Source organism: Eimeria acervulina, genomic scaffold (genome assembly GCF_000499425.1).
Source record: "Eimeria acervulina Houghton genomic scaffold, Eah_scaff27, whole genome shotgun sequence".
In the NCBI taxonomy this organism is placed as follows: domain Eukaryota; phylum Apicomplexa; class Conoidasida; order Eucoccidiorida; family Eimeriidae; genus Eimeria; species Eimeria acervulina.
Window position 1 is genome coordinate 54513 of NW_013549944.1, and position 21218 is coordinate 75730.

Consider the following 21218-nt stretch of genomic DNA (forward strand, 5'->3'; position numbering starts at 1 on the left):
CAGGCATCAAGGTGAAGACACACACACACACACACACCTAAGGCAGCAGCAGCGCACACCCCCCAAAAATGCTACTGCTGCAGCTTTTGTTGCTGCATCTGCTGCTGTTGCTGCTGCTTTTGCTGCTGTTTTTCTCACTTGCATCGATGTCTCTGTGCGCCTGTCCAGGAGCGGAACTCCATCAGACCTGCTGCACATCTTCCTTCAGGGTTAAGCCCGTCGCAGCGCCACTTGCCTTCTGCTTCAGGGGGCCTCACCCCACACAGACGGCCTCCACAGCGGGGACAGCGTACAAGCAGCTGCCCAGCGGGGCCCCCAAAGGGGGCGGTGCTGAAGGCATCATCTCCATACAAGCATTCCTCTATACAAGACAAAGAATAAGGCACTCGTGCAGCAGCAGCTCCGCCTCCTGCTCCTGTTGCCGAGGCGGCGGGACCTCCTGCTGCAGCAGCTGCAGCAGCAGCAGCAGCTGCTGCTGCTGCTGCAACGCCACGTGAACCACCTGCTGCGCCTGACGGCCATCCCACTGCTCGCCGTGACCCTGAAGATGATACACTCAGACCAGCGCAGCGGCAGCAGAGGCCTAGGGGGCCCCCAGTAGGGGCCCCCAAGCTGCCTGAGGTGTCTCCTCCTTGAAGACTGTAGCAAGAGAGCAGCAAACGGCAAAGCCGCGCCTTTGCTGCCAGACGCAGATGCACTCGCCGGACAGCTGGATAGCCTCCTGTGTGTCTCCTCCTCAAACGGGAATGCTGCTGCTGTTGCTGCTGCTGCTGCTGTTGTTGTTGCTGCTGCTGCCAGCGGGCGGACGGCTGCGGCACGCACTCACTGTCACTCAAAGCCCTCCGCAAAGGCTCCTGGCCACCCCCAGCACCTGCTGCAGCTGCTGCAGCAGCAACCACAGCGTCTGCTGCTGCTGCAGTTGTGCCTACGGAAGTCGGATAGCCGCGTAGGGAACTCCGCAGCCTACGGTAGGGCCCATCGCCGCTGCTGCTGCTGCTGCTGCTGCAGCTGCTGCTGTCGCTGCTGCGCCTTTCCATCTTCGGCTCCACGAAGAGTCGGTGTTGCTGTTGCTGCAGCAACTGCTGCTGGTGCTGCTGTTGCTGTTGCTCGTTTGATGCTAGCCCTGCTGCTTCCGCTGAAGCAGGAAGCCCAGTAGGAAGGGCTGGAAGAGGCGCTGCAGCAGCAGGTAGCGGCCGCACACCAGAAGGAGAGCTTCTTAGTCTTGTGACTACAGAAGGTCTCCACAAGGGGGAGCCACAGAGAAGGCAGCTACCGCCAGCACAGCTGCTGCTGCTGCTGCTGCTGCTGTTGCTGCGCGATGGAGGCCCCCTGTCTCCCCAGCGACCCATCGGACCCTCCCAATCGGAGACAGTTTCTCCTGCGCTCTGCACCTCCTCAAGATTTAAACTCGGCTCAGCAGCTCGCAGCTGTCTGCGCGCCAGAGCAGCCTCCCATAGGCTGCCTGGGGCCCCTCCAGTAACGGCCCCTGCTGCTGCTGCTGCTGCTGCTGCTGCTGCTGATCGGTCGCCGCCGTCACCCCAGGCGCCACGCAGCCGGCGGTCGGGGTACCTTGTACGGCTGCTGCTGACGTAGCTGTCGCTGCTGCTGCTGCTGCTGCTGCGGCTGCTGCTGCTGGGAGTGCGAGGCCTGCGGAGGGTACGGCGAACACCGACAACGCGCAGCACCCGTGTCGCTCCTGTTTGTGCTGCAGCTTCTGTGGTGGATCCTGCAGCAGCAGCAGCAGCAGCAGAAAGAAGCTGACGAAGAATGGATCGTGCCTCAGCCTCCGTAGCCTCCCCATCCTCTTCTGTTGATTCAGCAGCGTCTTCCGACTCTTCATGCTGCTGCTGCTGCTGTTGCTGCTGCCTTTGCTGCTGCCTTACAGCTCTGCGGGTGCCGCTGTTACGTCTGCTTCTGTTGCTAGGGGTGCTGTTGTTGTTGCTGCTGTTGGTGTTGTTGTTGGTGTTACTGCTGCTGTTGCTGTAGCTGCTGTTGCTGCTGCTGCTGTTGCTGTTGGCGTTGCTGCTGTCATCAAGCACCCCCCGGAACAGCCGCAGCAATGTCACTGCATCTGCGCTCTCCAGCTCTATAGCACCATCAGCCCAGGTCTCGCCCTCAAGCGGCAGCAGCAGCTGCAGATCTGCTTCTCTTAAGGACCCGTTTGTCTCTGAGTCTTCGCTGTCTCTATCTTGCTCTCCCCCTTCCTCTGCACTGGATGCTGCAGCAGCAGACCGTCGTGCTGCTGCAGCAGCAGTCGTAGCAGCAGGACGCCGCCGCATCACTGCTATCACCACACGCTGCTGCTGCTGCTGCTGCTGCTGCCGATCAGACATCTCTCCGTCTGAGCCTCTGTCTGTCCAGCTCTCTAACGAGTCTGCATCAACATCTCCCCGTCTCCACTCCTGTCGCAGCAGCAGCTGCTGCTGCTGCTCCTGCTGCTGCTGCTGCAAGTCTGAATCGCTTTCCCCTTCGCTGCTGCCCTCCCACTGAGCAACAGGCCGCACAAGACACCGCCGCACACGCCCAGCAGGGTCGAGGCGCTGGACACATGCAAGCTCTGCAGCAGCAGCAGCAGCAGCAGGGGGCGTGTTCCCCAGGTCCGTGCCTGTTGCTGCTGCTGCTGCTGCTGCTGCACCTGCTGCAGCGCGGCGCTTCGGACCTTCTGTGCAAGCTCCGCAGCAGCGAGGCAGCAGAAACTGCTGCTCCAGCTGCCCCGTGCTGACGTGACCCTTGTATGCAGGGGGACGGCGGGAGACAGAAAAAGTGTAGAGGTCTCCTCCATCAGCAGCAGCAGCAGCAAGCTCATCAGAGTAGGCGTCGCAGTCTGTGGCTTTCTGGCCAGACTGCAGCAACCAGGCATCCTCGATAGGGCGCGTGTCCCCTGCTGCTGCTGCTGCTGCTGCTGCTGCTCGTGCTGCAGCAGCAACGTCTCCTGCCTTCAAGACATCGTTGACAGCATCAGCAGCAGCAACAGCACGAAGACGGGTCTGGCCCAGGAGCGCCACTTGCCGCAGTACACTCTTCAGCGCTTGCTGCCGAGCTGCTGCTCCTGCTGCTCCCTGCTGCTGCTGCAGCAGCAATCCCGGCAGCAACCGCGCCACCTGACACACCGCACTCCACGGCATTGCGCCTTCTGGGCACTGTCGCCAGCTGGTGGCTGCTGCTGCTGCTGCTGCAAACGCTGCAGCAGCAGCAGCATGCGGAGCAGCAGCGCCGTAGATGCAGTGCAGCAAATGCACCGAACCCTCATCACGTGCAGGCAGACACAAGAAGCCCCACTGCTGCAGCATCCGCAGCAGCAGAGACACCCGAACCAGCGCCCGAGGCCTCCCTCTAGGCTTAGAGGAGGGAGGTGCAGCAGCTGTAGCTGCTGCAGTCTCGCTGCCTGGTGCTACTGGTGCTGGTGCTGCTGCTGTTGCTGGTGCTGCTGCTGCAACTGCTCCCTCCACAGGAGGACACCGCTCCTTTGCTGCTGCATCAGGATGCAGGGCCGCTCTTGCTGCTGCAGGCAGCAGCCGCAGCAGCGTAAAGGAGACATCTGCTTTAATTCCTAGGAGTTGGGCCGTATCACTGAGCTGTCCAGACACCCCAGCGTCTCCGTCGCAGCAAGGCCGCAGCTTCAACCCGTTGCCAGCTACACGCTTGCTGCTGTCCCTTTCCCCCCCTACTGCTGCAGCAGCAGCAGCAGTAGGAGCAGCACGCAGCAGCGGCAACGCGCATGCTGCCATCGGAGACACCTCCTGCAGCAGCAAGGAGACAAATCGGTATGCCGAGCCTTCTGCTGCAGTAAGGCCGACACAAGTTGTCCCCTTGCTGTCTGCTTTCTGCAGCGCTGGGCAGAGTTGTTGTTGCTGCTGCTGCTGCTGCTGGTGCTGCTGTTGCTGCTGCTGTTGCTGCTGCACCACGTCTGCAGCTGCAGAGACAGCACCCAAAACGTGCATCAGATCCCCTAAGAGGCTGAGGCGTAGGGCCCTTGCCTCGCTGCTCGCCGCGTGCTGCGGATTGTCAGCTGCTCTCAACGAGGTGTCTCCTATCTCCTTGCAGACGCGCACAAGGTCTTCTAGCAGCTGCAGCAAGAAGGCTGTCAGCGCAGCCGCAGCAGCAGGCGGCAGCAGCTCAACTAAGCGGCAGCAAAACACATCCTCCTCAGCGTCGCCCAGCATCTGAGGACGCTGGCGCTGCTGCTCCCACCTCCTGCTGCTGCTGTTGCTGCTATCGATTATCCACGTTGCTGCTGCTGCCTCTTCCGGTGCGTTCGTAGCAGCATCTCCCTCATTTGCTGCTGCATCCTGACTTCGCTGCACCTGCTTCTCCTGCTGCTCCTGCAGCTGCTGCTGTTGCTGCTGCTGCTGCTGCTGTGGGGTGTAGTTTGAGGCCACCGCAGGAGACAACAGGGCCTGCCACAAGCGGCAGGAGCTCTCGCTGGGATCGAACAACTCCCAGGCTTCTGTCCAGTATTGCAGCAGCACTGTGGGTGTAGCCCATGAGGAGAGTCCCTTAGTTTTGCTGCTTTCTGCAGCCTTTGCTCTCTGCTGTTGCTGCTGCTGTTGCTGCTGCTGTTGCTGCTGCTGCTGCAGGAGAGACAGAGCCGACGAAGGTGCTAGCCCTGTTAACTCCTCCAGCAACACACGCGGAGGCTGTGCTGCGCTGCCGGCCTTTAGAGACAGCACTCGCAGCACAGCCTGAGCCCTAGAGACTGCTGCTCTCAGCCGCTGCAGCGTCTCTTCATCTGTCTCCCAGTGCAAGAAGTGATACACTTTCGTAGCACCAACAACACTCCCTCCCGCTGCTGCTGCTGCTGTTCCTGCTGCTGCTGCGTTAGATCTCAGCAGCTCACGAACGGGCAGCGGCTGCACACGGAACCCCGCAGATGCTGTTGCTACAGCCAAGACAGCTTGCTGCAGCTGCTGCAGCAAACCTGCAAGGAATAGACCTCCTGCTGCCCTCAGCTGCGAAAGAGCCTCTGCTGCTGCACCCCCGTTCTGCTGCTGCTGCTGCTGCTGCTGCGGCAGCAGATCTCCTGCTGCTGCTCCGCGCCGCAGGTCCTGCAGAATAAGGGCCCGCTGCAGCTTCGCGCTCTGCGACTGCAACTCCCAGTGCCCAAAGAGACCTGCCCACTGCCACTGTAACAAGTGCTGCAGGTCCTCCGCCTGCTGCTGCTGCTGCTGCTGTTGCAGCTGTAGCTGTTCCGGCTTCTGCTGCTCTTGTAGCTGTTGCTGCTTCTGCTCCTCCTCCTGCTGCTGGCGCCTCTGCGTCTGTTCCTCTTGCTGCACTCGCTGCAACTGTCGTTGCTGCTGTTGCTGTTGCTGCAGCAGCTGCTGCTGCAGCCGTTTATGCTGGAGTGCAGCAGCGAAGTTACATGGGTCTCTAATTGGCAGCCGCTGCAGGGGGACTCGAACGAAAGCTGCTGCTCCATGCGCAGAGCCTGCTTCCCCTCCTGGTGCTGCTGCTGCGGTAAGGAGCTCCTTTAGGGAGTGCCGCCTGCGGAGGCCTTTAGATATTTGCTCTGAGTTGCGGTGTACATACACCGCAAAACCACTAGCAAACGGCTCCAGTGTAATAACACACAAATGCAAGGAACGCATTGGGTCTAGAGGGGGAAAGTACTGCTCAGCTGTACCCCCTGCCCGTCCTGCTGCTGCTGCTGCTTCTGGTGCTGCTGCTGGCGCTGCAGCATTTGTAGAGCGGAGAGCCGCCCTATGAATGACGGCGTGGGGCAGCAGCAGACGCGCAGCTTTTAGCGGTTTGTTAAGTGTACGCAGCTTCAGCGTCCCTTTCTTAGGAGAAGGCAGCGCAACAACATCCAGAGCAGCAGGAAGTGCTTCCGGTGCTGCAGCAGATGCATGCAGGTCTTTGGGGCTGCTTTCCATGTGCGCCCGTCCATACAATGACGCCAAGTGCTGCTGCAGCGAGCTATCAATACACTGCGAAAAGAAACAAACACCCTTACGCAATGTTGCTGCTGCTGCAACCCGCAGCAGCACCAGAAACTATTGCACTAGCCTCAGCAGCAGCAGCAGCAGCAAAAGCGGAAGCAACACCAGCAATCACCACCACCACCACCACCACAAAATCGGCGACAGCAGATCGGCAGCAGCAACAACAGAAGCGAATCAGCAAAAGCAGCAGCAGCAGCAGCAGCAGCGGATCAGCAGCAGCAACACCCCTTGCCTTGAGGTTCTTCTGCAGCCGCGAGCCAGACTTCCCCTTAGCAGCAAACGCCTCCACACGCAGCAGCTGCGGCTCCTTGTGCGAGGAAGGCCGCTGCTGCCCGCGACAGAGACGCCGCACCTGCAGACAGCCAAGCAGCAGTTTCACACAATCCTCTCCTCAACCAGCAGCTGCACCAGCAGCAGCAGCAACGGCAGCAGCAACAACATGCGAGACAGGCAGAAAATCCAGGAACAGCCACAGCCGCACGGCAAATCGCCGGAGCAGAAAATGCAGCAGCAGCAGCAGCAGCCGTAGCAGCAGCAGCGGCATTAACAGCAGCAACAGCCGCAGCAGCAGCAGCAGCAGGCTGACATCATATCCGGTGAGAGCAACAACTTCTGCTTCTGCTGTGGGCATTGAAATTTCTATGCGCCACCAACTCGGGCCTTCGATATCCAAAGGGATAGAGCAGCGCAGCAAAACATAACGCAGAGACACGCAGCTACCCCAAGGACGCAGCAACCCTAAAGAACTCCTAGCTGCAGCAGCAGCAGCAGCAGCTGCTGCTGCTGCTGCTGCTGGCGCTGCTGTTTCTGCGGATGGTGCTGGTGATCCGCCGCCCAGACGATCTGCTGCAGCAGACTTCGCTACAAACAAATGCTGCAAGCTGTCAGTATCAGGCTGCTGCTGCTGCTGCTGGCACGCAGCAGCAGCAGCAGCAGAAACAGCAGCAAATCCTGCGTTGCTATCCGCCTGGCGAACTCCTAAGCCGGTGAGGGAGGCCATATGCCAACAAGGAGAGGTCGGCAGCAGAGGTGCTGCAGCAGCAGCAATATCGAGGGCTTCTGCAGCAGCGGATAAGCCGCAGCTGCTGCAGGGGCTGCTAGCAGCAATAACTGCTGCATGCACAAGCCGTAGAGAGAGACGGCCCAGAAGGGGCCTCCCGCAGCACGCCGTCGCTACCAGCCGCTGCAGCAGCTCTTCGTGCTGCTGCTGCAGCAGCCAAAGGCTGATGAGCCGCCGCTGCGCGTGCTGCAGCAGCCAGCGCAGCAGCTGCTGCACCAGAGACACCGCAACTGTCTCTGCAACAAGACACAACGAAGGCCGTCTCTTCACTTTCCAACCAAGTACCTTCTGTCGCCGCCGTCGCCGCTGCTGCTGCTGCTGCTGCTCGGGAGAGACAACACAAAGCCACATCATATCCGATAAAAAAGCAGCACCAATCCCCACCCCCGGAGACTCCTGCTGCAGCAGCGTGGGTGTCATGTGCAGGTATTGGTCTGCTGCCGCATGCACTGTCGTAAACGATGCGTCTGCTGCTGCTGCTGCTGTTGCTGCTGCTGCTGCTGCACCTGTGGATGGCGATACGCTAAGCAGACGCAGGAATTGCGATGCGCTGTAGTGGGCCGCCGATTGCTGCTGCTGCTGCTGCTGCTGCTCTGCTTGCGCTGCAACCTCCCCAGCGGCTGCTGCAGCAGCGGCTGCAAGCATTCCTTTGGCTGCTGTTGCTGCTGCTGCTGCAGATGACCCCGGCTGGTCAGGGGAGTGTTCAAGATGGGGCAAAGCCCAGCCTAGGGCTCTCTTAATTTCCTCAAGCGCAGCCTGCATGGGCGGGAGAATGTCCTGGCTGCTGCTGCAGCAGCAACAGCTCTTGCTGTTGTTGCTGTTGCTGCTGCTGCTGCTGCTGCTGCGGGCGTGTCTCGAGTCGCGCTGCTGCTTCGCTGTACCTTCCCCTCCAAGGCTAGTTGTAGCAGCAGAGCCGCAGGCAGCGAGGCAGGCCCTGAAGGCCAGCCACATGCGGTCGCAGCAACTTGCTGCTGCCTCCAGCCACAGCTTCTGCAGCTGCAGCGCTTCTGCTGCTTCGCGGGCAACCCGCAGCTGCGCGCGGAGCCCTAAATGCAATTCACTGAAGGCAGCAGCAGCAGGCAGAGGAGCAGCAGAAGAAGCAGAAGCAGAAGAGAGAGGAAGGGGAGGAGACAAAGAAGCAGCTGCAGCACGAAGACTGCGCCGCTGCGCCGCCTGCAGCACCCGCGGCATCGGTTGTTGCAACTCCCCGTACAGTCCAAGCAAGGCCAGCAGCCCGCTGCTGCTGCTGCTGCTGCTGCCTCCCACCCTACCTGCTGCTGCCGTTGCTGCTCCTGCTCCGGATGCTGCTGCGGCTGCTGCTGCTGCTGCACCAGGAGCTACACGCAGCGCAGCAGCTACTCGCACCCCAGGAGGGCAACACCTTGAAGGCGCTTTAATCCCTTCAAGGAAAAACATACGCCCGCATTGGCAGTAGCACGGCCCCTGCTGCTGCTGCTGCTGCTGCTGCTGCTCGTTATCTCCTCCATATTCCGAGGCTTCCATCCTGGTTTGCATGCAGCGGCAAGAGGCAGCAGCCTCAGCAGCAGCAGCAAGTGTCTCTGGGGATGGACCCCACACCCGCAGCAAAGGCTGCACCGGCACTCCCCTTAAAGGTGATGGTGTTCTATGGGCGAAGCAAATTATTTTCTCAGTTGCTGCTCCTGCTGCTGTTGCTGATGTTAGCATTGTAGCTTCAATCCGATGCAAGTCCTTCGCTCGATCTTCGCGGCCTGCTGCTGCTGCTGCTCCCCCTGCTGTTGCTGCTGCTGCTGCTGCTGCTGGCCCTGTATCCTCCTTATCGTCTACACCTGGCAAAGCGGGAGGCGCAACAGCAAAAGCATCTTCTAGAGGCAGCGCCAGCCTTGCTGCAGCATCTGCAGCTCCAGGTGTATCGACAACACCCAGAGCAACAAAGCTGCGCTTGTTTCTGCTGCTGCTGCTGCTGTTGCTGCTGCTGCTGCTGCTGCTCGCTGCAGTTTGCTCCTGGCCCGCCAGCTCGGCGAGCGCAGCACCCACCGTCCTTACCCACACTTCAACATAGCAAGGCCCCTTTGCTGTTTGCAGCAGCAACCGCTGCGTCCGAGTAAAGTGTTGCTGCAGCAACCGAGCCCCTCTATTGCTGAGGGCAATTGCTGCGCAGCCCTGTGGGGCGCTGGGGATCTCCTCCCAAAGCGTCGCTCGTTGCCACCCCATCAGACCCGATGCGCTGCTGCTGCACGGGTCTGCTGCTGCTGCTGCTGCTGTTGCTGCTGATCCTGCCGGTGCATCGCAAGAAACCGGCAGGAAGACAATTGCTGCGTCTACCAGCGCCTCACTAGGGCAAACACCCGCATGCCTGCTGCTGCTACTGCTGCTGCTGGCACGCCGGCCCCCGTCAGCTCCGGAAGCTCGAGGCGCTCTTGCTGCTGCTGCTGGTCCTGCTGCTGCTGCTGCTGCTGCTGCTGGTGCTGCTGCTGCTGCTGGTCCTGCTGCTGCTGCTGCTGGTTCGTCTTCAGCTACTAACGCAGCCTGCCAGGACAGCAGCCGGTGCAGCGCGTCTCCCACCGAGCGCATAACAGACGCGCAGCAACTACTCACAGCAGCCTGGTCTTCAGCAGCAACAGCTGCTGCACCTGCTGCTGCTGCTGCCGCAGCAGCTGCTGCTGCGTCTGCAGTAGACGCGTGCCTTTGACTGCCGTTGCTGCTGGGTCGAGTGGAGTGTGCTTGCTGTTCAAGCTGCGGATGCTTCGCCTGCTGCTGCTTCTGCAGCAGGTGTTGCTGCTGCTGCTGCTGCTGCCTTTGCGCGTTGCTTTGAAGCAGCAGCAAGAGAAGATGCAGGAGGTGAGGCACGAGCCAAGCTCTGCCTACGACAGCGTTTGCTGCAGCAAGAGCCTGGGCATCTATCCCTACGCTGCGCAGCAGTTGAAATGCAGCAGCAGCATCGCAACCCCACAGATGAGCAGCAAGAGATTCGCAAAGAGCAGCCAGGCCTGCAACAGAAGAAACGCCGCCGCAGCGGCTGCGGCGGTCCTGCAGCAGCAGCTGCGCTACAGGAGGAACCCAAGGAAGTTGCTGCTGCAGCAGCAGCTGCGGCTGCTGCTGCTGCTGCTGCGGAGAAGCAACACCGCCACTAAGACGCCCTTCAAACAAATACGCATAGAACGGCCTGCATACAACTTCGTAGTCCGTCACCAAACACCTGCAGCAGAGGCGAAGAGCAAAACAGCAGCAGCAGCAACAACGGATAGCACAAAGGCTTGCTTGGTGTCGCTCGCCAGCAGCAGCGGAAGCAGCAACAGCAGCAGGAACAGCAGCAGCTGCAACACCCGGCACAAAGACTCGCTTGGTGTGGCTCCCCAGCAGCAGCGGCAGCAGCAATAGCAGCAGCAGAGTTTACCTATGAAGTTCTGCTGCAGCAAAGGGAGCGGGGATTGCAGCAGCACCGGGAGGCCCCAGGAAGATCATGGAGACGCTCTGTAGATGCCGCAGCAGCCGCCACACAGAATCAACAGCAAGACAAGTTAACTGCGAGCTGCTGCTGCTGCTGATGCTGCTGATGCTGTTGCTGCTGCTGCTAGCGGCAGCGGCGGCGATGCTGGTGGTGTGTCCATCCGGCGCCACCATCCGCTGCTGCTGCACTTGCTGCTGCTGCAGCTGCTGCAGCAGCACGGCGAGACCCCTTGCTGCTACCCCCACCCTCAAGCCCAAGCCCTGCAGCAACTCCAATACAGTGCGGAGGGAGGCGGGATCGACGTCTCCCAGCAGCAGCCGCAGCGCTGCATGCAGCGGTGCATGCCTTTTAAGGCGTTCAACAAGGCCTGAGTATATCTGGCGCAGGGTCAGGTGGTTCCCTTTGCTGCTGCTACTGCTGGTGTTGTTGTTGCTGTTGAGTGCTGCGTCTTCTGCTGCAGCAACAGCAGCAACAAAGCCCTCCACAGGATCGCAAGGCAGCCGCTGCAGCTCAATTGCTCGGACAGCAATAGTAGCAGCTTCTACAGCCTTCCCTGCACTGAAGTATAGTTGAGGGTTTTTTCGGGTAGAGTTATCTCCAGATATGTTTGCAGTTTGCTGCGCCTTTGCATGCAAGTGCAGCCGCGCCTGCTGTGTCGCATGATGCCACAGCGCAGCCAGCAGCAGCGAACGCGGCCGCCTCCGCTGCTGCTGCTGCTGCTGCTGCTGCTGTTGCTGCTGTTCTAGGGAGCAGAGGAGGCTCTGGAAGACAGCATAAAGACAAGGGACCGCCCACAAATGCGCAGCAAAGACAGCGCGCTCCAGCCACTGCATGCGTAAGAAAGACCCAGGCAGCAAAGCAGGAAGCTGCTGCTTGAGTTGCTGCGGCAGCGGCTCAGATAGAATCGCTTCTACCTGACGCATGCGTATGCTGCCTAGGCAAATAAACTCAGCAAGAAGAGACCCTGCGCTCTCCTCGCCCCACACCCACCCGCCAGCAGCAGTAGCAGCTGCTCCTGCTGCTGCACCAGCTGCAGCAGCATCGCACCATACCCCACTGACTTGCACCTGCTGCTGCTCCTGCTGCTGCTGCTGCAACAGCAGCTGTGCATCTGCTGCAGCCAAGGCGGCTCGACTGGCTGACCAGGGAATGGAGACGCACGGCGTGGGGCGAGCGACGGGTGGGGTGCTTCCTGCTGCTGCTGCTGTTGCAGATGTTGCTGCTGCAGCAGTTGTTGTGGCGAAGTAAGGGGTTTCTGCTGTGGAGCAGCACCAGAGCTCCGGGGGCTGCAGGCGAGCCAGCCCCGTCCGCAGCAAAGCACTAACAGCTCTGCATGCAGCAAAAAACTCTACTCCCCCTAGCTGCTGCAGCGACTCTGTATCTCTTGTGCTGCCCCCTCGGCCTACCCAAGATCTTAAGGGGCTTATATCATCAGACAAGTGCAGCAGCAAAGAAGAGACAGCATCTGCTGCAAGCAAACGCAGCTGGCTAGGCCCTCCAGCAGCAAATGAAAGACGCCGACGCGTGGCCTCCACCACCATACGCAGTCCCCAGTCTCCTCCTTTAGCACAAAGGCTCACATACATCTGAAGCAGCAGCAGCAGCAGCAGCAGCAGAAGCAGGAGCACCTCAATGCATATTCATGTTAACGAACAAGGAATTGAACCGTCACGCAGCAGCAGCAGCAGCAGCAGCAGAAACAGCAGCAAAGCCATTCCGAGCAGGGCAAGACAGCAAGCTGCAGCAACTCGCAACACGGTCCTGCCGATCTCCACAAGCAGCAGCAGCAGCAGCAAGATAGCACTCCTCACCTCTAGCTTTCTAACATCTTTAAAGCGCAACCGTGTCGGTGTACCCTCGCGCACTCGGTGAGTCTTGGGGCCCTGTGCTGTTAGCACCTGCAGCAGGAAACGACAGCAGCAGCAGCAGCAATAGCAGCAGCAACAGGTGTAGCAGCGCAGAGACTAACATAAGCTCCAGCGCAACTAAGGCTGCTGCCGGTTGGCTGACGCCAACCCGCTGCAGCAAACCCCCCATACCTACAGCACCCAAGAACAGCAGCAGCAGCAGCAGCAGCAGCAGCAGCAGTTTCCCTAACCTTGATGATAACTTCTCCCTTTTGTGCTGCAGCAAAACTCCTCGGGTCGATCTGCACACGGAGGCGGCGCGCGACAGGCGGGGGAGCCCCCCCCTCAGTAGGCAGCCATGCTGCAGCAGGTGCAGCAGAGGGTCTCTGACGTGAGGAGGACAGCAGCGAGCTTGCTGCGCTGCTGCTGCTGCTTGTTGTTGTTGCTGCTGCTGCTGGGCCTCCCCCCACCTCGCTGCTCCCCCCAGTCCCACGGCGGCTTCGACCTTGAGATGCAGCACCGCTGCCTGCTGCTGCTGCTGCTGCTGCTGCTGCTGGGGCCTGCAGCAACTCAGTTGCCCCCCACTTTGTTGTGAAATCTAGCACAAAGCGCTGAGGCTCAAAGGAGACAGTTGGATGGGGTGTCTCCAGTATATACACTGCAGCATCCTCGCGGAACTCGCGAGTGTAGCCCTCGTCCCAGCTGCTCTCGCCAACTGCTGCACTGCTGCTGCTGCTGTTGTTGTTGTTGCTGCTGTTGCTGCTGCTGCTGCTGCTGTTGGAGAGCTCCATGCGGGCGTGCGCATGTTTGCCCGAGTTGGTGAGTGCAGCAACACCTGCTGCAGCAGCACTGTCTGCTCTTGCTGCTGCTGCTGCCAGATCTCCTTGCAGCAGCATAAGCTGAGGCAGCACGCGCAGGAAGAAGGCATCTACTTCCTGCAGCAGCAAAGCAACCCTGACGGGAGGAGACTCAGGGCGAGGCACCCCACACGATCCCAATGGGGGGGCCCGCTTCAGCAGCAGCTGCAGCGCATCAACAAGAGAATGCCGCCTGAACCGCAGCAGCAGCAGCAGCTGCAGCAGCACGACAGAAACCACCTGCTGCACCTGCCCATCTGGAGGCACGCGGAACATCTCGTTGCTGCTGCAGCTGCTGCTGCTGCCGTTGCTGCTGCTGCTGCTGCTGCACTGCAGCGCAGCAAAAATAGATGTGATTGACTGAGCCAGCAAATGCAGCCTGTCCCGCACTTTCATTGTGAGGCTGCTCTCTGTGGGGGACAAGCTGGAGACGCTCCCTGCCACGCTGCTGCTGTCCGCTGCTGGAGGCGAGGTTGCTGCCTGCTGCTGCTGCTGCTGCTGCTCCTGCTCTATGCGTACTTCCGGCACCAATGTCCCCGTATGAGCTCCTAGTGCTGGAGTTGATGCAGACGCTTCCTGTGGACCTGGTGCTGCTGCTGCCGATGCTTCTACTCCTGCTGCTGCTGCTGCTGCTGTTGCTGTTGCTGCTGCGCTCTGAATCGGGGCGTTTGGCTGCGACGTCCGGCCTTCGTCGCTGCTGCCATCTGAGGAGACAACAAAGGAGGGCTCGAACGGCCTTGCTTCTGTTGCTGCTGCTGCTGCTGCTGCAACTCCCTGTGCGGCTGCTGCTGCCGCCGACCCTGGCTGTGCGAGCGGGGCTGCTGCTACAGCTTTGCTGCTGCTCCTCCGTCTCCGTTGCTGCTGCTGCTGCTGCTCGCGGCTGTTCGCTGTATGTACACCGCGCCACCGACACACCAGGATTGTCTCCTCCACTGCATGCAGCAGCCCTCTCCTTACTCCCGCAAACTGCTGCAGCAGCAGCCGCCGCAAGGCCCTCAGCGCCAAGCAGGAGAGATGCGATGTAGAGGCATCAACAGCAGCAGCCTCTGCATGCTTCTGCTGCTGCTGCTGCTGTTTCTGCTGCTGCACCTCCCCCCTCACACAAGACCTGCTGCTGCTGCTGCTGCTGCTGCTGCTGGTTGGGAAGGTTCTCCGAAGGGACACTGCAGCCGGAAGCCTGCCAATCCGCAGCAGTGATTGCTGCAGCTGCAGCAGTAGCGGCGCTGGGCAGTGTGCTGCAGCAACAGCAGCAGCATCACAACTCGACAGTGCATGCAGCGCCTTTGAGGCGACGCCAGCGAGTGCAGCTGCTTCAGCGTGAGAAAATGCTTCCTGCTGCTGCTGTTGCTGCTGCTGCTGTTGCTGCTGCGGCAGATGCATGCCGAGGGCCGCTGCAGCTTGAGGCCCTGCTACAAGCCAGCCCAAGGTGTCTAGACACCGCAGAATTAGAGGCAAAGTTTCTACAAAGGCCTCTGCTGCAGCACGCGTAGCACCGGAGAAGGTGGGGAAGCTGTCCATATCACTTTGGCGCTGCAGCAGCAGCATGCCAGTCCGGCCATCTGCCCTTCCTCCAATAGCAGCAGCAGCAGCAGCAGCAGCAGGAGGGGCGCCAACAGCAGCAGCCGCTGCTGCAGCTGCTGCTGCTGCTGCTGCTTGAGCTGCTCCTGCCACAGAGCCGCCAGCGAACGGCAGCAAACCTGCTGTCCCCAGCAGCCTCAAACACTCAACTCGGGTGCCGCATGCAGCATCAATTGCTGCTGCTTTCAACAGCGACATCCAGTGGCTTGCTGTTGGTTGGCGGGGCTGCAGCAGCAGCCCAGACGAACACCCGCAGCAGCAGCAACTGTTGTTGCTGCTGCTGCTACTGCTGCAGGTGTTGCTGGTCCAGCAGCAGCAGGTGCTGCTGCTGCTGCTGTGGCTGCAGCAGAGGGCTGCACTCCCCAAGCTGCCGTGAGCGAGACACTCAGCAAAGGCAGGGACAGGAGACAGCAGCGGCGCAGCTGTCTCTGCTTCTGCAAGGATAAGGCGAGGAGACACCGATTCGTCAAGGAGACAAACCCTGCTGTCAAGTGATGCTGCTGCTGCTGCTGCTGCCGCAGTGTACGGGCCCCGAGAGCTGCTACCCGGCACACGCTGCGCTGCTGCTGCTGCGCAACAAGGCAGCAACAACGACCACAGACGCAGCAAAGATACTGTAGCTGACAGCAAGCAACTTTCAGTTGCTGCAGCAGCAGCACAAGCTTTTCTATTTGCTGCTGCAGCAGAACAAGGCGGAGACCGTGTGTCCCCCGTGGGTGGCTCCATGTCTTGCTGCTCCTGCTGCTGCTCCTGTTCCTGTCCCTGCTGCTGCTGCTGCCGCTGCTCCTGCTGCTGGAGCCAACGTATATGCTGCTGCTGCTGCAGCGTACGAAGGCAAACGACGATTGCAGAGTGAACAAGCCAGAGAGCAGCACTGTCTGGCTTGGAAGCAAAGGGGAATGTATCAGAGTTGTCTCCTGTGTCTCTTGTATCGCTGCGTCTCCTCTGCTGCTGCTGCTGCTGCTGCTGGTGCTGCTGCTGGAAGGAGTCTGCAGCCTCCCGCTGCTGCAGTGTGGCGCGCGCAGCCTCGGCTAGACGCAGCAGCGCAGCAGCAACAACAGCAAGAAGTGCTGCTGGTTCTGCTGCTGCATTACGAACTAAGAGAAACTCTGTGCTGCGGTGCTGCAGCTGCTGCCGCACCAGCTGCCTCAACTCTCTCCCACCTAATGAAGGCAGAAAGACAAGAGCAGCAGACTGAGCAGGAGAAGACAAGGAGACACAAAAGCGATACCCAACTGTCTCCTTCTGCAGCAAACCCAGCAGCAAAGGGCCCCCCAGCAGCGGCAGGCACTGCCAGGTGTGAACCTGCAGCAAGCATAAACAAACAAACAAACAAACAAACAATATAGAAAAAATGTTATGCATGCATGCATGAATATGCGTATATGTTTATCTTTGTTACTGTCTCTTCGTTTGTCTCTTGCTTTATCCCTGTCTCTGCTTTGTTTCTGACTCTCTTCGAGTGCTCTTGGTTGTCTCTGTCTCTTTGCAGTCTGTCTGTCTCTATCTCTTTGTCTCTGTATCTGTTTCTGTCTCTTCGGCTGTCTCTGTCTCTCTATCTGTCTCTGTCGGTCTCGCTAGTTGTTTCTCTCTGCCTCTGTTCCTTTATATATCTCTGTCTCTTTATTTGTCTTTATCTGTTTCTGTCTCTTCATCTGTCTCCGTCTCTCTATCTGTCTCTGTCTCTCTATCTTTCTCTGTCTCCGTCGCCTTCTCGCTGTCTCTATCGTCCACAATAAAAATATTATTTATTTGCGTCTCCCGTTTGCGTGTCTATCTCTGTCTCTCTTCTCCCTTCGTCTGTCTCCCCTTCATTTGCTCTGTTTGCATTTAAAAGGTGTTGCTATCTCCGGTGTCGCAAGAGTCTACTCAGGTGTCTCTTCAGGTGTCTCCTCAGGTGTCTATTCAGGTGTCTCCTCAGGTGTATCCTCAAGTGTCTATTCAGGTGTCTTCTCAGGTGTCTATTCAGGTGTCTCCTCAGGTGTCTATTCGGGTGTCTCTTTTGGCGTCACTTCAGGTGTCTCCTCAGGTGCCTCTCCAGGTGTCCCTTCAGGTGTCTCTTCAGGTGTCGCTAGGGTGTCTCTTCATGTGCCTCAGTATCTATTCAGGTGTATCATCAGGTGTCTCCTCAGGTATCTCCTCAGGTGTCTCTCCAGGTGTATCCTCAGGTGTCTTCTCAGGTGTATCCACAGGTATCTCCTCAGGTGTCTCTTCAGGTGTCTCCTCAGTTCTCTATTCAAGTGTCTCCTGGGTTATCTATTCAGGTGTATCCTCAGGTGTCTCCTCAGTAATCTATTCAGGTGTCTCTTTAGGTGTCTCCTCAGGTGTCTCCTTAGGTGTCTCCTCAATTATCTCATCAGGTGTCTCCTCAGGTGTCTCCTCCAGTGTCTCTTCAGGTGTCTCCTCAGTTATCTTTTCAGGTGTCTGCTCAGGTGTCTCTTCAGGTGTCTCCTCACTCGTCTGCCCCCCACAAAGACAACAAGGGTCCCTTTGTCTGCATCCAGCAGCAAAGTAAATCTCCAGGTGCGTCTTCCCCCTTCAATCTCTCCACATGCTAATGCTTGTTCAAGGCGCAGCACTGTTTTGTCTCCTCCGCTGCAGCAGCGCCACCGGCTCCTTGCTGCTGCTGCTGCTGCTCCTGCTCCTGAGCCTGAGCCTGCAACTCCTCCTCCTTCTCCTCCACCTGCTTCTGCTGCTGCTGCTGCTTCGCCTGCAGCAGCTGCTTCGCTACAACAAGGGAATGACCCCTCCTCTTCGGATACCAGTCGAGTACGCTCCGGGCTGCTGCTGCTGCTGCTGCTGCAGCTGGTTACGTCGCCCGCAACAGCAGCAGCAGCAGCAGGTTGGTGGCCGTGAAGGAAGAGACCCGACCAAGTGTCTCCGTTGCTGCTGAGAGCGCAGCAGCCAGGCCTCCCCACAAGAGGCCCTTCAAGCCTGCCGCAACGACGCAAGATCTGCTGCTGCTGCTGCTGCTGGTTTGCTGCTCCTGCTGCTGCTGCTGTTGGGGGCCCTTCAAAGGCATAGAGAAATCCCTGTGCGTCACAAAGAGACACCCCTAATTGAAATGCATGCAGCGGATGCGGTGGGGGGTCTGTCCCCTCTACTTTTGCTGCTGCAGTAAGTGTCTCCGATAGCCGCAGCTGGCAGACATGCACTCCTTCCCGCACCCACTCTCGTGTCTCTGCTGCAGCAAACCACTCGTCACGCACGCTGCTGCTGCTGGTGCCGTTGCTGCTGCTGCTGCTTGCGGACGATGCTCCTTCCCCCCCTTCCCAGGCACTTCCTGCTGCAGCATCTCCAGCGTCTGCTGCTTCTGCAGCGCTGCTGCTGCTGCTGGCAGCAACCGCAGCAGCACTTCTCGCTGCTGCACCTTCCGCGGCATTGGGAGCCAGCTGCACGGCAGCAGCAGCGGCAGCAGCAGCAGCAGCAGCCGCTGCAGCATGCGGGCTGCTGTGGCTTTGGTGGCCGCTTTGCTGCTGGTGGATGCTGCAGTGCGTAGCGTCCGCTGCAGCAACAGCAGCACCAGCAGCAGCAGCAGGGACCAGCGGAGGCAGCAGATCCTGCAGCCGCTGCAGCGGGCGAGGCCCCTGCTGCAGCAGCACGTATGTAGAAGACAGTGTCTCCTCTGCTGTCAGCATCAGCACTTCATCTTGAAGAGACATTGGGGGCCTCCATCCACGGCCATCAGGCATCCATAGAGCCGCCTGCACTCTACCGCTGCTGTTGCTGTTGCTGCTGCTGCTGCTGCTGCTGCAGTGTCTCCGGCGTTCTTCTGGAGGAGCTGAGCTGTCTATACACTCGCAATCACTCCCCCGAGGCATTGCCATGTATATAAGACGTGTCTGCTGCGGCTCCTGCAGCAGCCGCACGCAGCAAACAGCACCTGGAGGGACGACAGCAGCTTTAAGGCCTGTCCATGCAGGTATGATATAGGTGTCTTGCTGCTGCTCCAGCTGCTGCTGCTGCAGCTGTTGCTGCTGCTGCTGCGCCTGCAGTTGCTGCTGCTGCTGCTGCAAAGAGCGCACAGAGTGCATAGAACCAGGGAAGGGAGACAAAAGCATCACAGGCTCCCCTTCATCTTCCGGCTCCCCTGCTCCTGCTGCTTCTGCTGCTGCAGCTGCTGCTGCTGTTGCTGCAGCACTCATCGGCTGTCTAGACACCTCAGGAAACATCTCTCCTTCCTCCTCTGTTGAAGAGGCCCCCGAGTCGCTGCCACGGCCAAGAACTGCAACACCTTCGTGTGCTGCTGCTGCAGGTTCACCCGCAGCAGCAGCAACAGCAGCAGCAACGGACGCGGCGCCCGGCGCTGCTGCTGCCGCTGCTGCTGCTGCAGCTTGCTGCTGCTGCTGATCTACACCTTCCAGCCCTTCACGATCGGGGCTGTGGGGCCGCCACGTCACCACGCGGGGATTGGCAGTAACAACGAGATAGGCGCGGCCCCTTGCTGCTGCACCTGCTGCTGCTGCGGCAGCAGCAGCTGCTGCTGCGTTTTCCTCATTAACCCGAAGAGACCACGAAAACTCCTGCAGCAGCGACAGCATCTGCAGTTCTTCTAGAGCAGCATCACCCCAGGCTGCTCCCTCAGCAGCAACAGTTGAGACATCGTCTTCCTGCGCTGCGGCTTCTGCTGCTGCTGCTGCTGGTGCTGCTGCTGCGCCTGCTGGTGCTGGTGCTGCTGCTGCGGCTGCAGTTGCGGCTGTTTCTACTGAAGGTGGCGACTCGGCAGGACTCTCCCCTGCCGTGTCGTCGAGCTGTTGCTGTTGTTGCTGCTGCTGCTGCACTGCAGCAAGACACAGCAGCAGCAGCAACAGCAACTCTCGCAAGGACCCATACCGGAGTGCAGCACTTACTGCTGCTTCGCTAACTGCAACGCGTGCTGCTGCCATTGCTGCTGCTGGTGCTGCACCTCCCCGTTGCTGCATATTCTTCCACAGCATCTCCATCAGATCGAGTGCTTCCTGCTGCGCTGCAGCAGCAGCAGCAGGGGCCCCCCAAGGGCCCCCGTAGGCCCTGGGGGCCTCCAGGCTTAGCGGCGGGCGCACGCGCAGCTGCTGCAGCAAACGCCTAGCCCTCCGTTCTATGGCAGCTGCAGCAGCTGCTGTTGCTTCCTTCCCACCTGCTGCAGCAGCACCACTACCAGCAACGCCTGCTGCTGCTGCTGCTGCTGCTTCATACGACGGGTCAGTAGCCTCATAAGGGGCGTCAGGGCCCCACAGGCTCCCATGAACCCTTCTAGGGGGCAGCAGCAGCTGCTGCTGCTGCTGGTGTGCTGCTACTGTTGATGATGTTGCCGCTCCTGCTGTTGACGTTGCTGCACTATCTGATCCTTCTTCTCCATGTGCTGCTGCTGCTGCTGGTCCTGCTGCTGCTGCTGTTGTAGGGTCCCCTGTTGGTGATGTTGCTGCTGCGGGGGCAGCAGCAGCCGCAGGATTTGCGGGTGGCGGCGTTGTTGCTGGGGGTGTTGCTGCTGCAGCTGCTGCTGCAGCAGCAGCAGCAGCAGCACGCTGCAGCAGCCAAGGGTTGCTGCCTCTATGTAGCAGCGCTCTTCTTGCCGCTTGCTGCTGCAGCAACACCTCTGTTAAACCCTCAAGCACAGGCCTACTGAAGTGTACGCTGAGCACAAGAGCGACTTCCTGCTGCAGCAGCAGGCGCGGCAGCGCAGCAAACCAAGGAGGCAGCAGCCCCAGAGGCCGCTGCATTAAACCTATACCTAGCGACTCAATCAGCAGCAAACCCTCTCTCCTCCCTAAGCAGCACAACTCATCAGCCCGCTCGGGCGCTCTGTCTTCTATACACTGCCAACTGGAGAAGCAAGGAGGCGGCAGTGCAAGTGCTGCACAAGACAACCAAGACCCCAAACTGCTGCTGCTGCTGCTGCTGCTGCTGCTGCTGGTGTGGGGTGTGGTAGGGGCCCCGTCGTGGAAAGCGCGGGCCTGCGTAGCGACGTCAGCAGCAGAACCAACAGCAGCAGAAGCTGGATCAGCAGCAGCAGCTGCTGCTGCTTGCTGCTCAAATGCTGCAGCAAAGGCTTGAAGAGCCCATCTCCCCGTTGGTGCTGCTGCAGTTTGCTGCGGATCAGCAGCGAGGGGCCCCTGGGGGGGAGAAGCGTGCGACGGCGGCATGGCTAGTGCAGCACTTGCTGCTGCTGCTGCTGCTGCTGCTGTTGCTTCTGATTGCTTTTGTTGCTGCTGCGGTTGCTGCTGCACAAGGTGCTGCTGCACGGGTCCTCAGGCGGGGCACACGCCAACCGCAGCAGGAGGTGGGTTTGCTGCTGTCTGCAGCAATAGAACAGCTGCAGCAGCAGCGCTGCTTCGTGCATGCAGGGGCCCCCTGAGAGGTAAGGGGGCCCCCACGAGACTTCCAACAGAAAGAAGAAGCCCCAGGTGTACAGACAGTGCTTTCCCCGCTGCAGAGGTATATTGGTGTCCTGTGTGGCAGCGCTGCTGCTGCTGCGGCAGCTGTTGCTGCTGCTGCTGCAGCTGCGGCTGCTGCAGCTGCTCCTTCTCC

The 21218-nt window shown here is 59.8% G+C and overlaps 1 protein-coding gene across 1 annotated transcript in view; it reads right to left on the minus strand.

Annotated features, from left to right (window-relative positions):
* The window catches only part of EAH_00006280 (hypothetical protein, conserved), a gene marked incomplete at both ends in the record, with an annotated part of 35619 nt that extends 14786 nt beyond the window's left edge, over window positions 1–20833 (minus strand). Inside the window, 7 exons of the mRNA XM_013396206.1 lie at window positions 139–5924; window positions 6163–6291; window positions 6526–10177; window positions 10376–12015; window positions 12241–12327; window positions 12528–16016; window positions 17168–20833. Coding sequence (XP_013251660.1) covers window positions 139–5924; window positions 6163–6291; window positions 6526–10177; window positions 10376–12015; window positions 12241–12327; window positions 12528–16016; window positions 17168–20833 — 18449 coding nt within the window. The remainder of the gene's footprint in view (window positions 1–138; window positions 5925–6162; window positions 6292–6525; window positions 10178–10375; window positions 12016–12240; window positions 12328–12527; window positions 16017–17167) is intronic.
* Window positions 20834–21218: the final 385 nt, after the last annotated feature.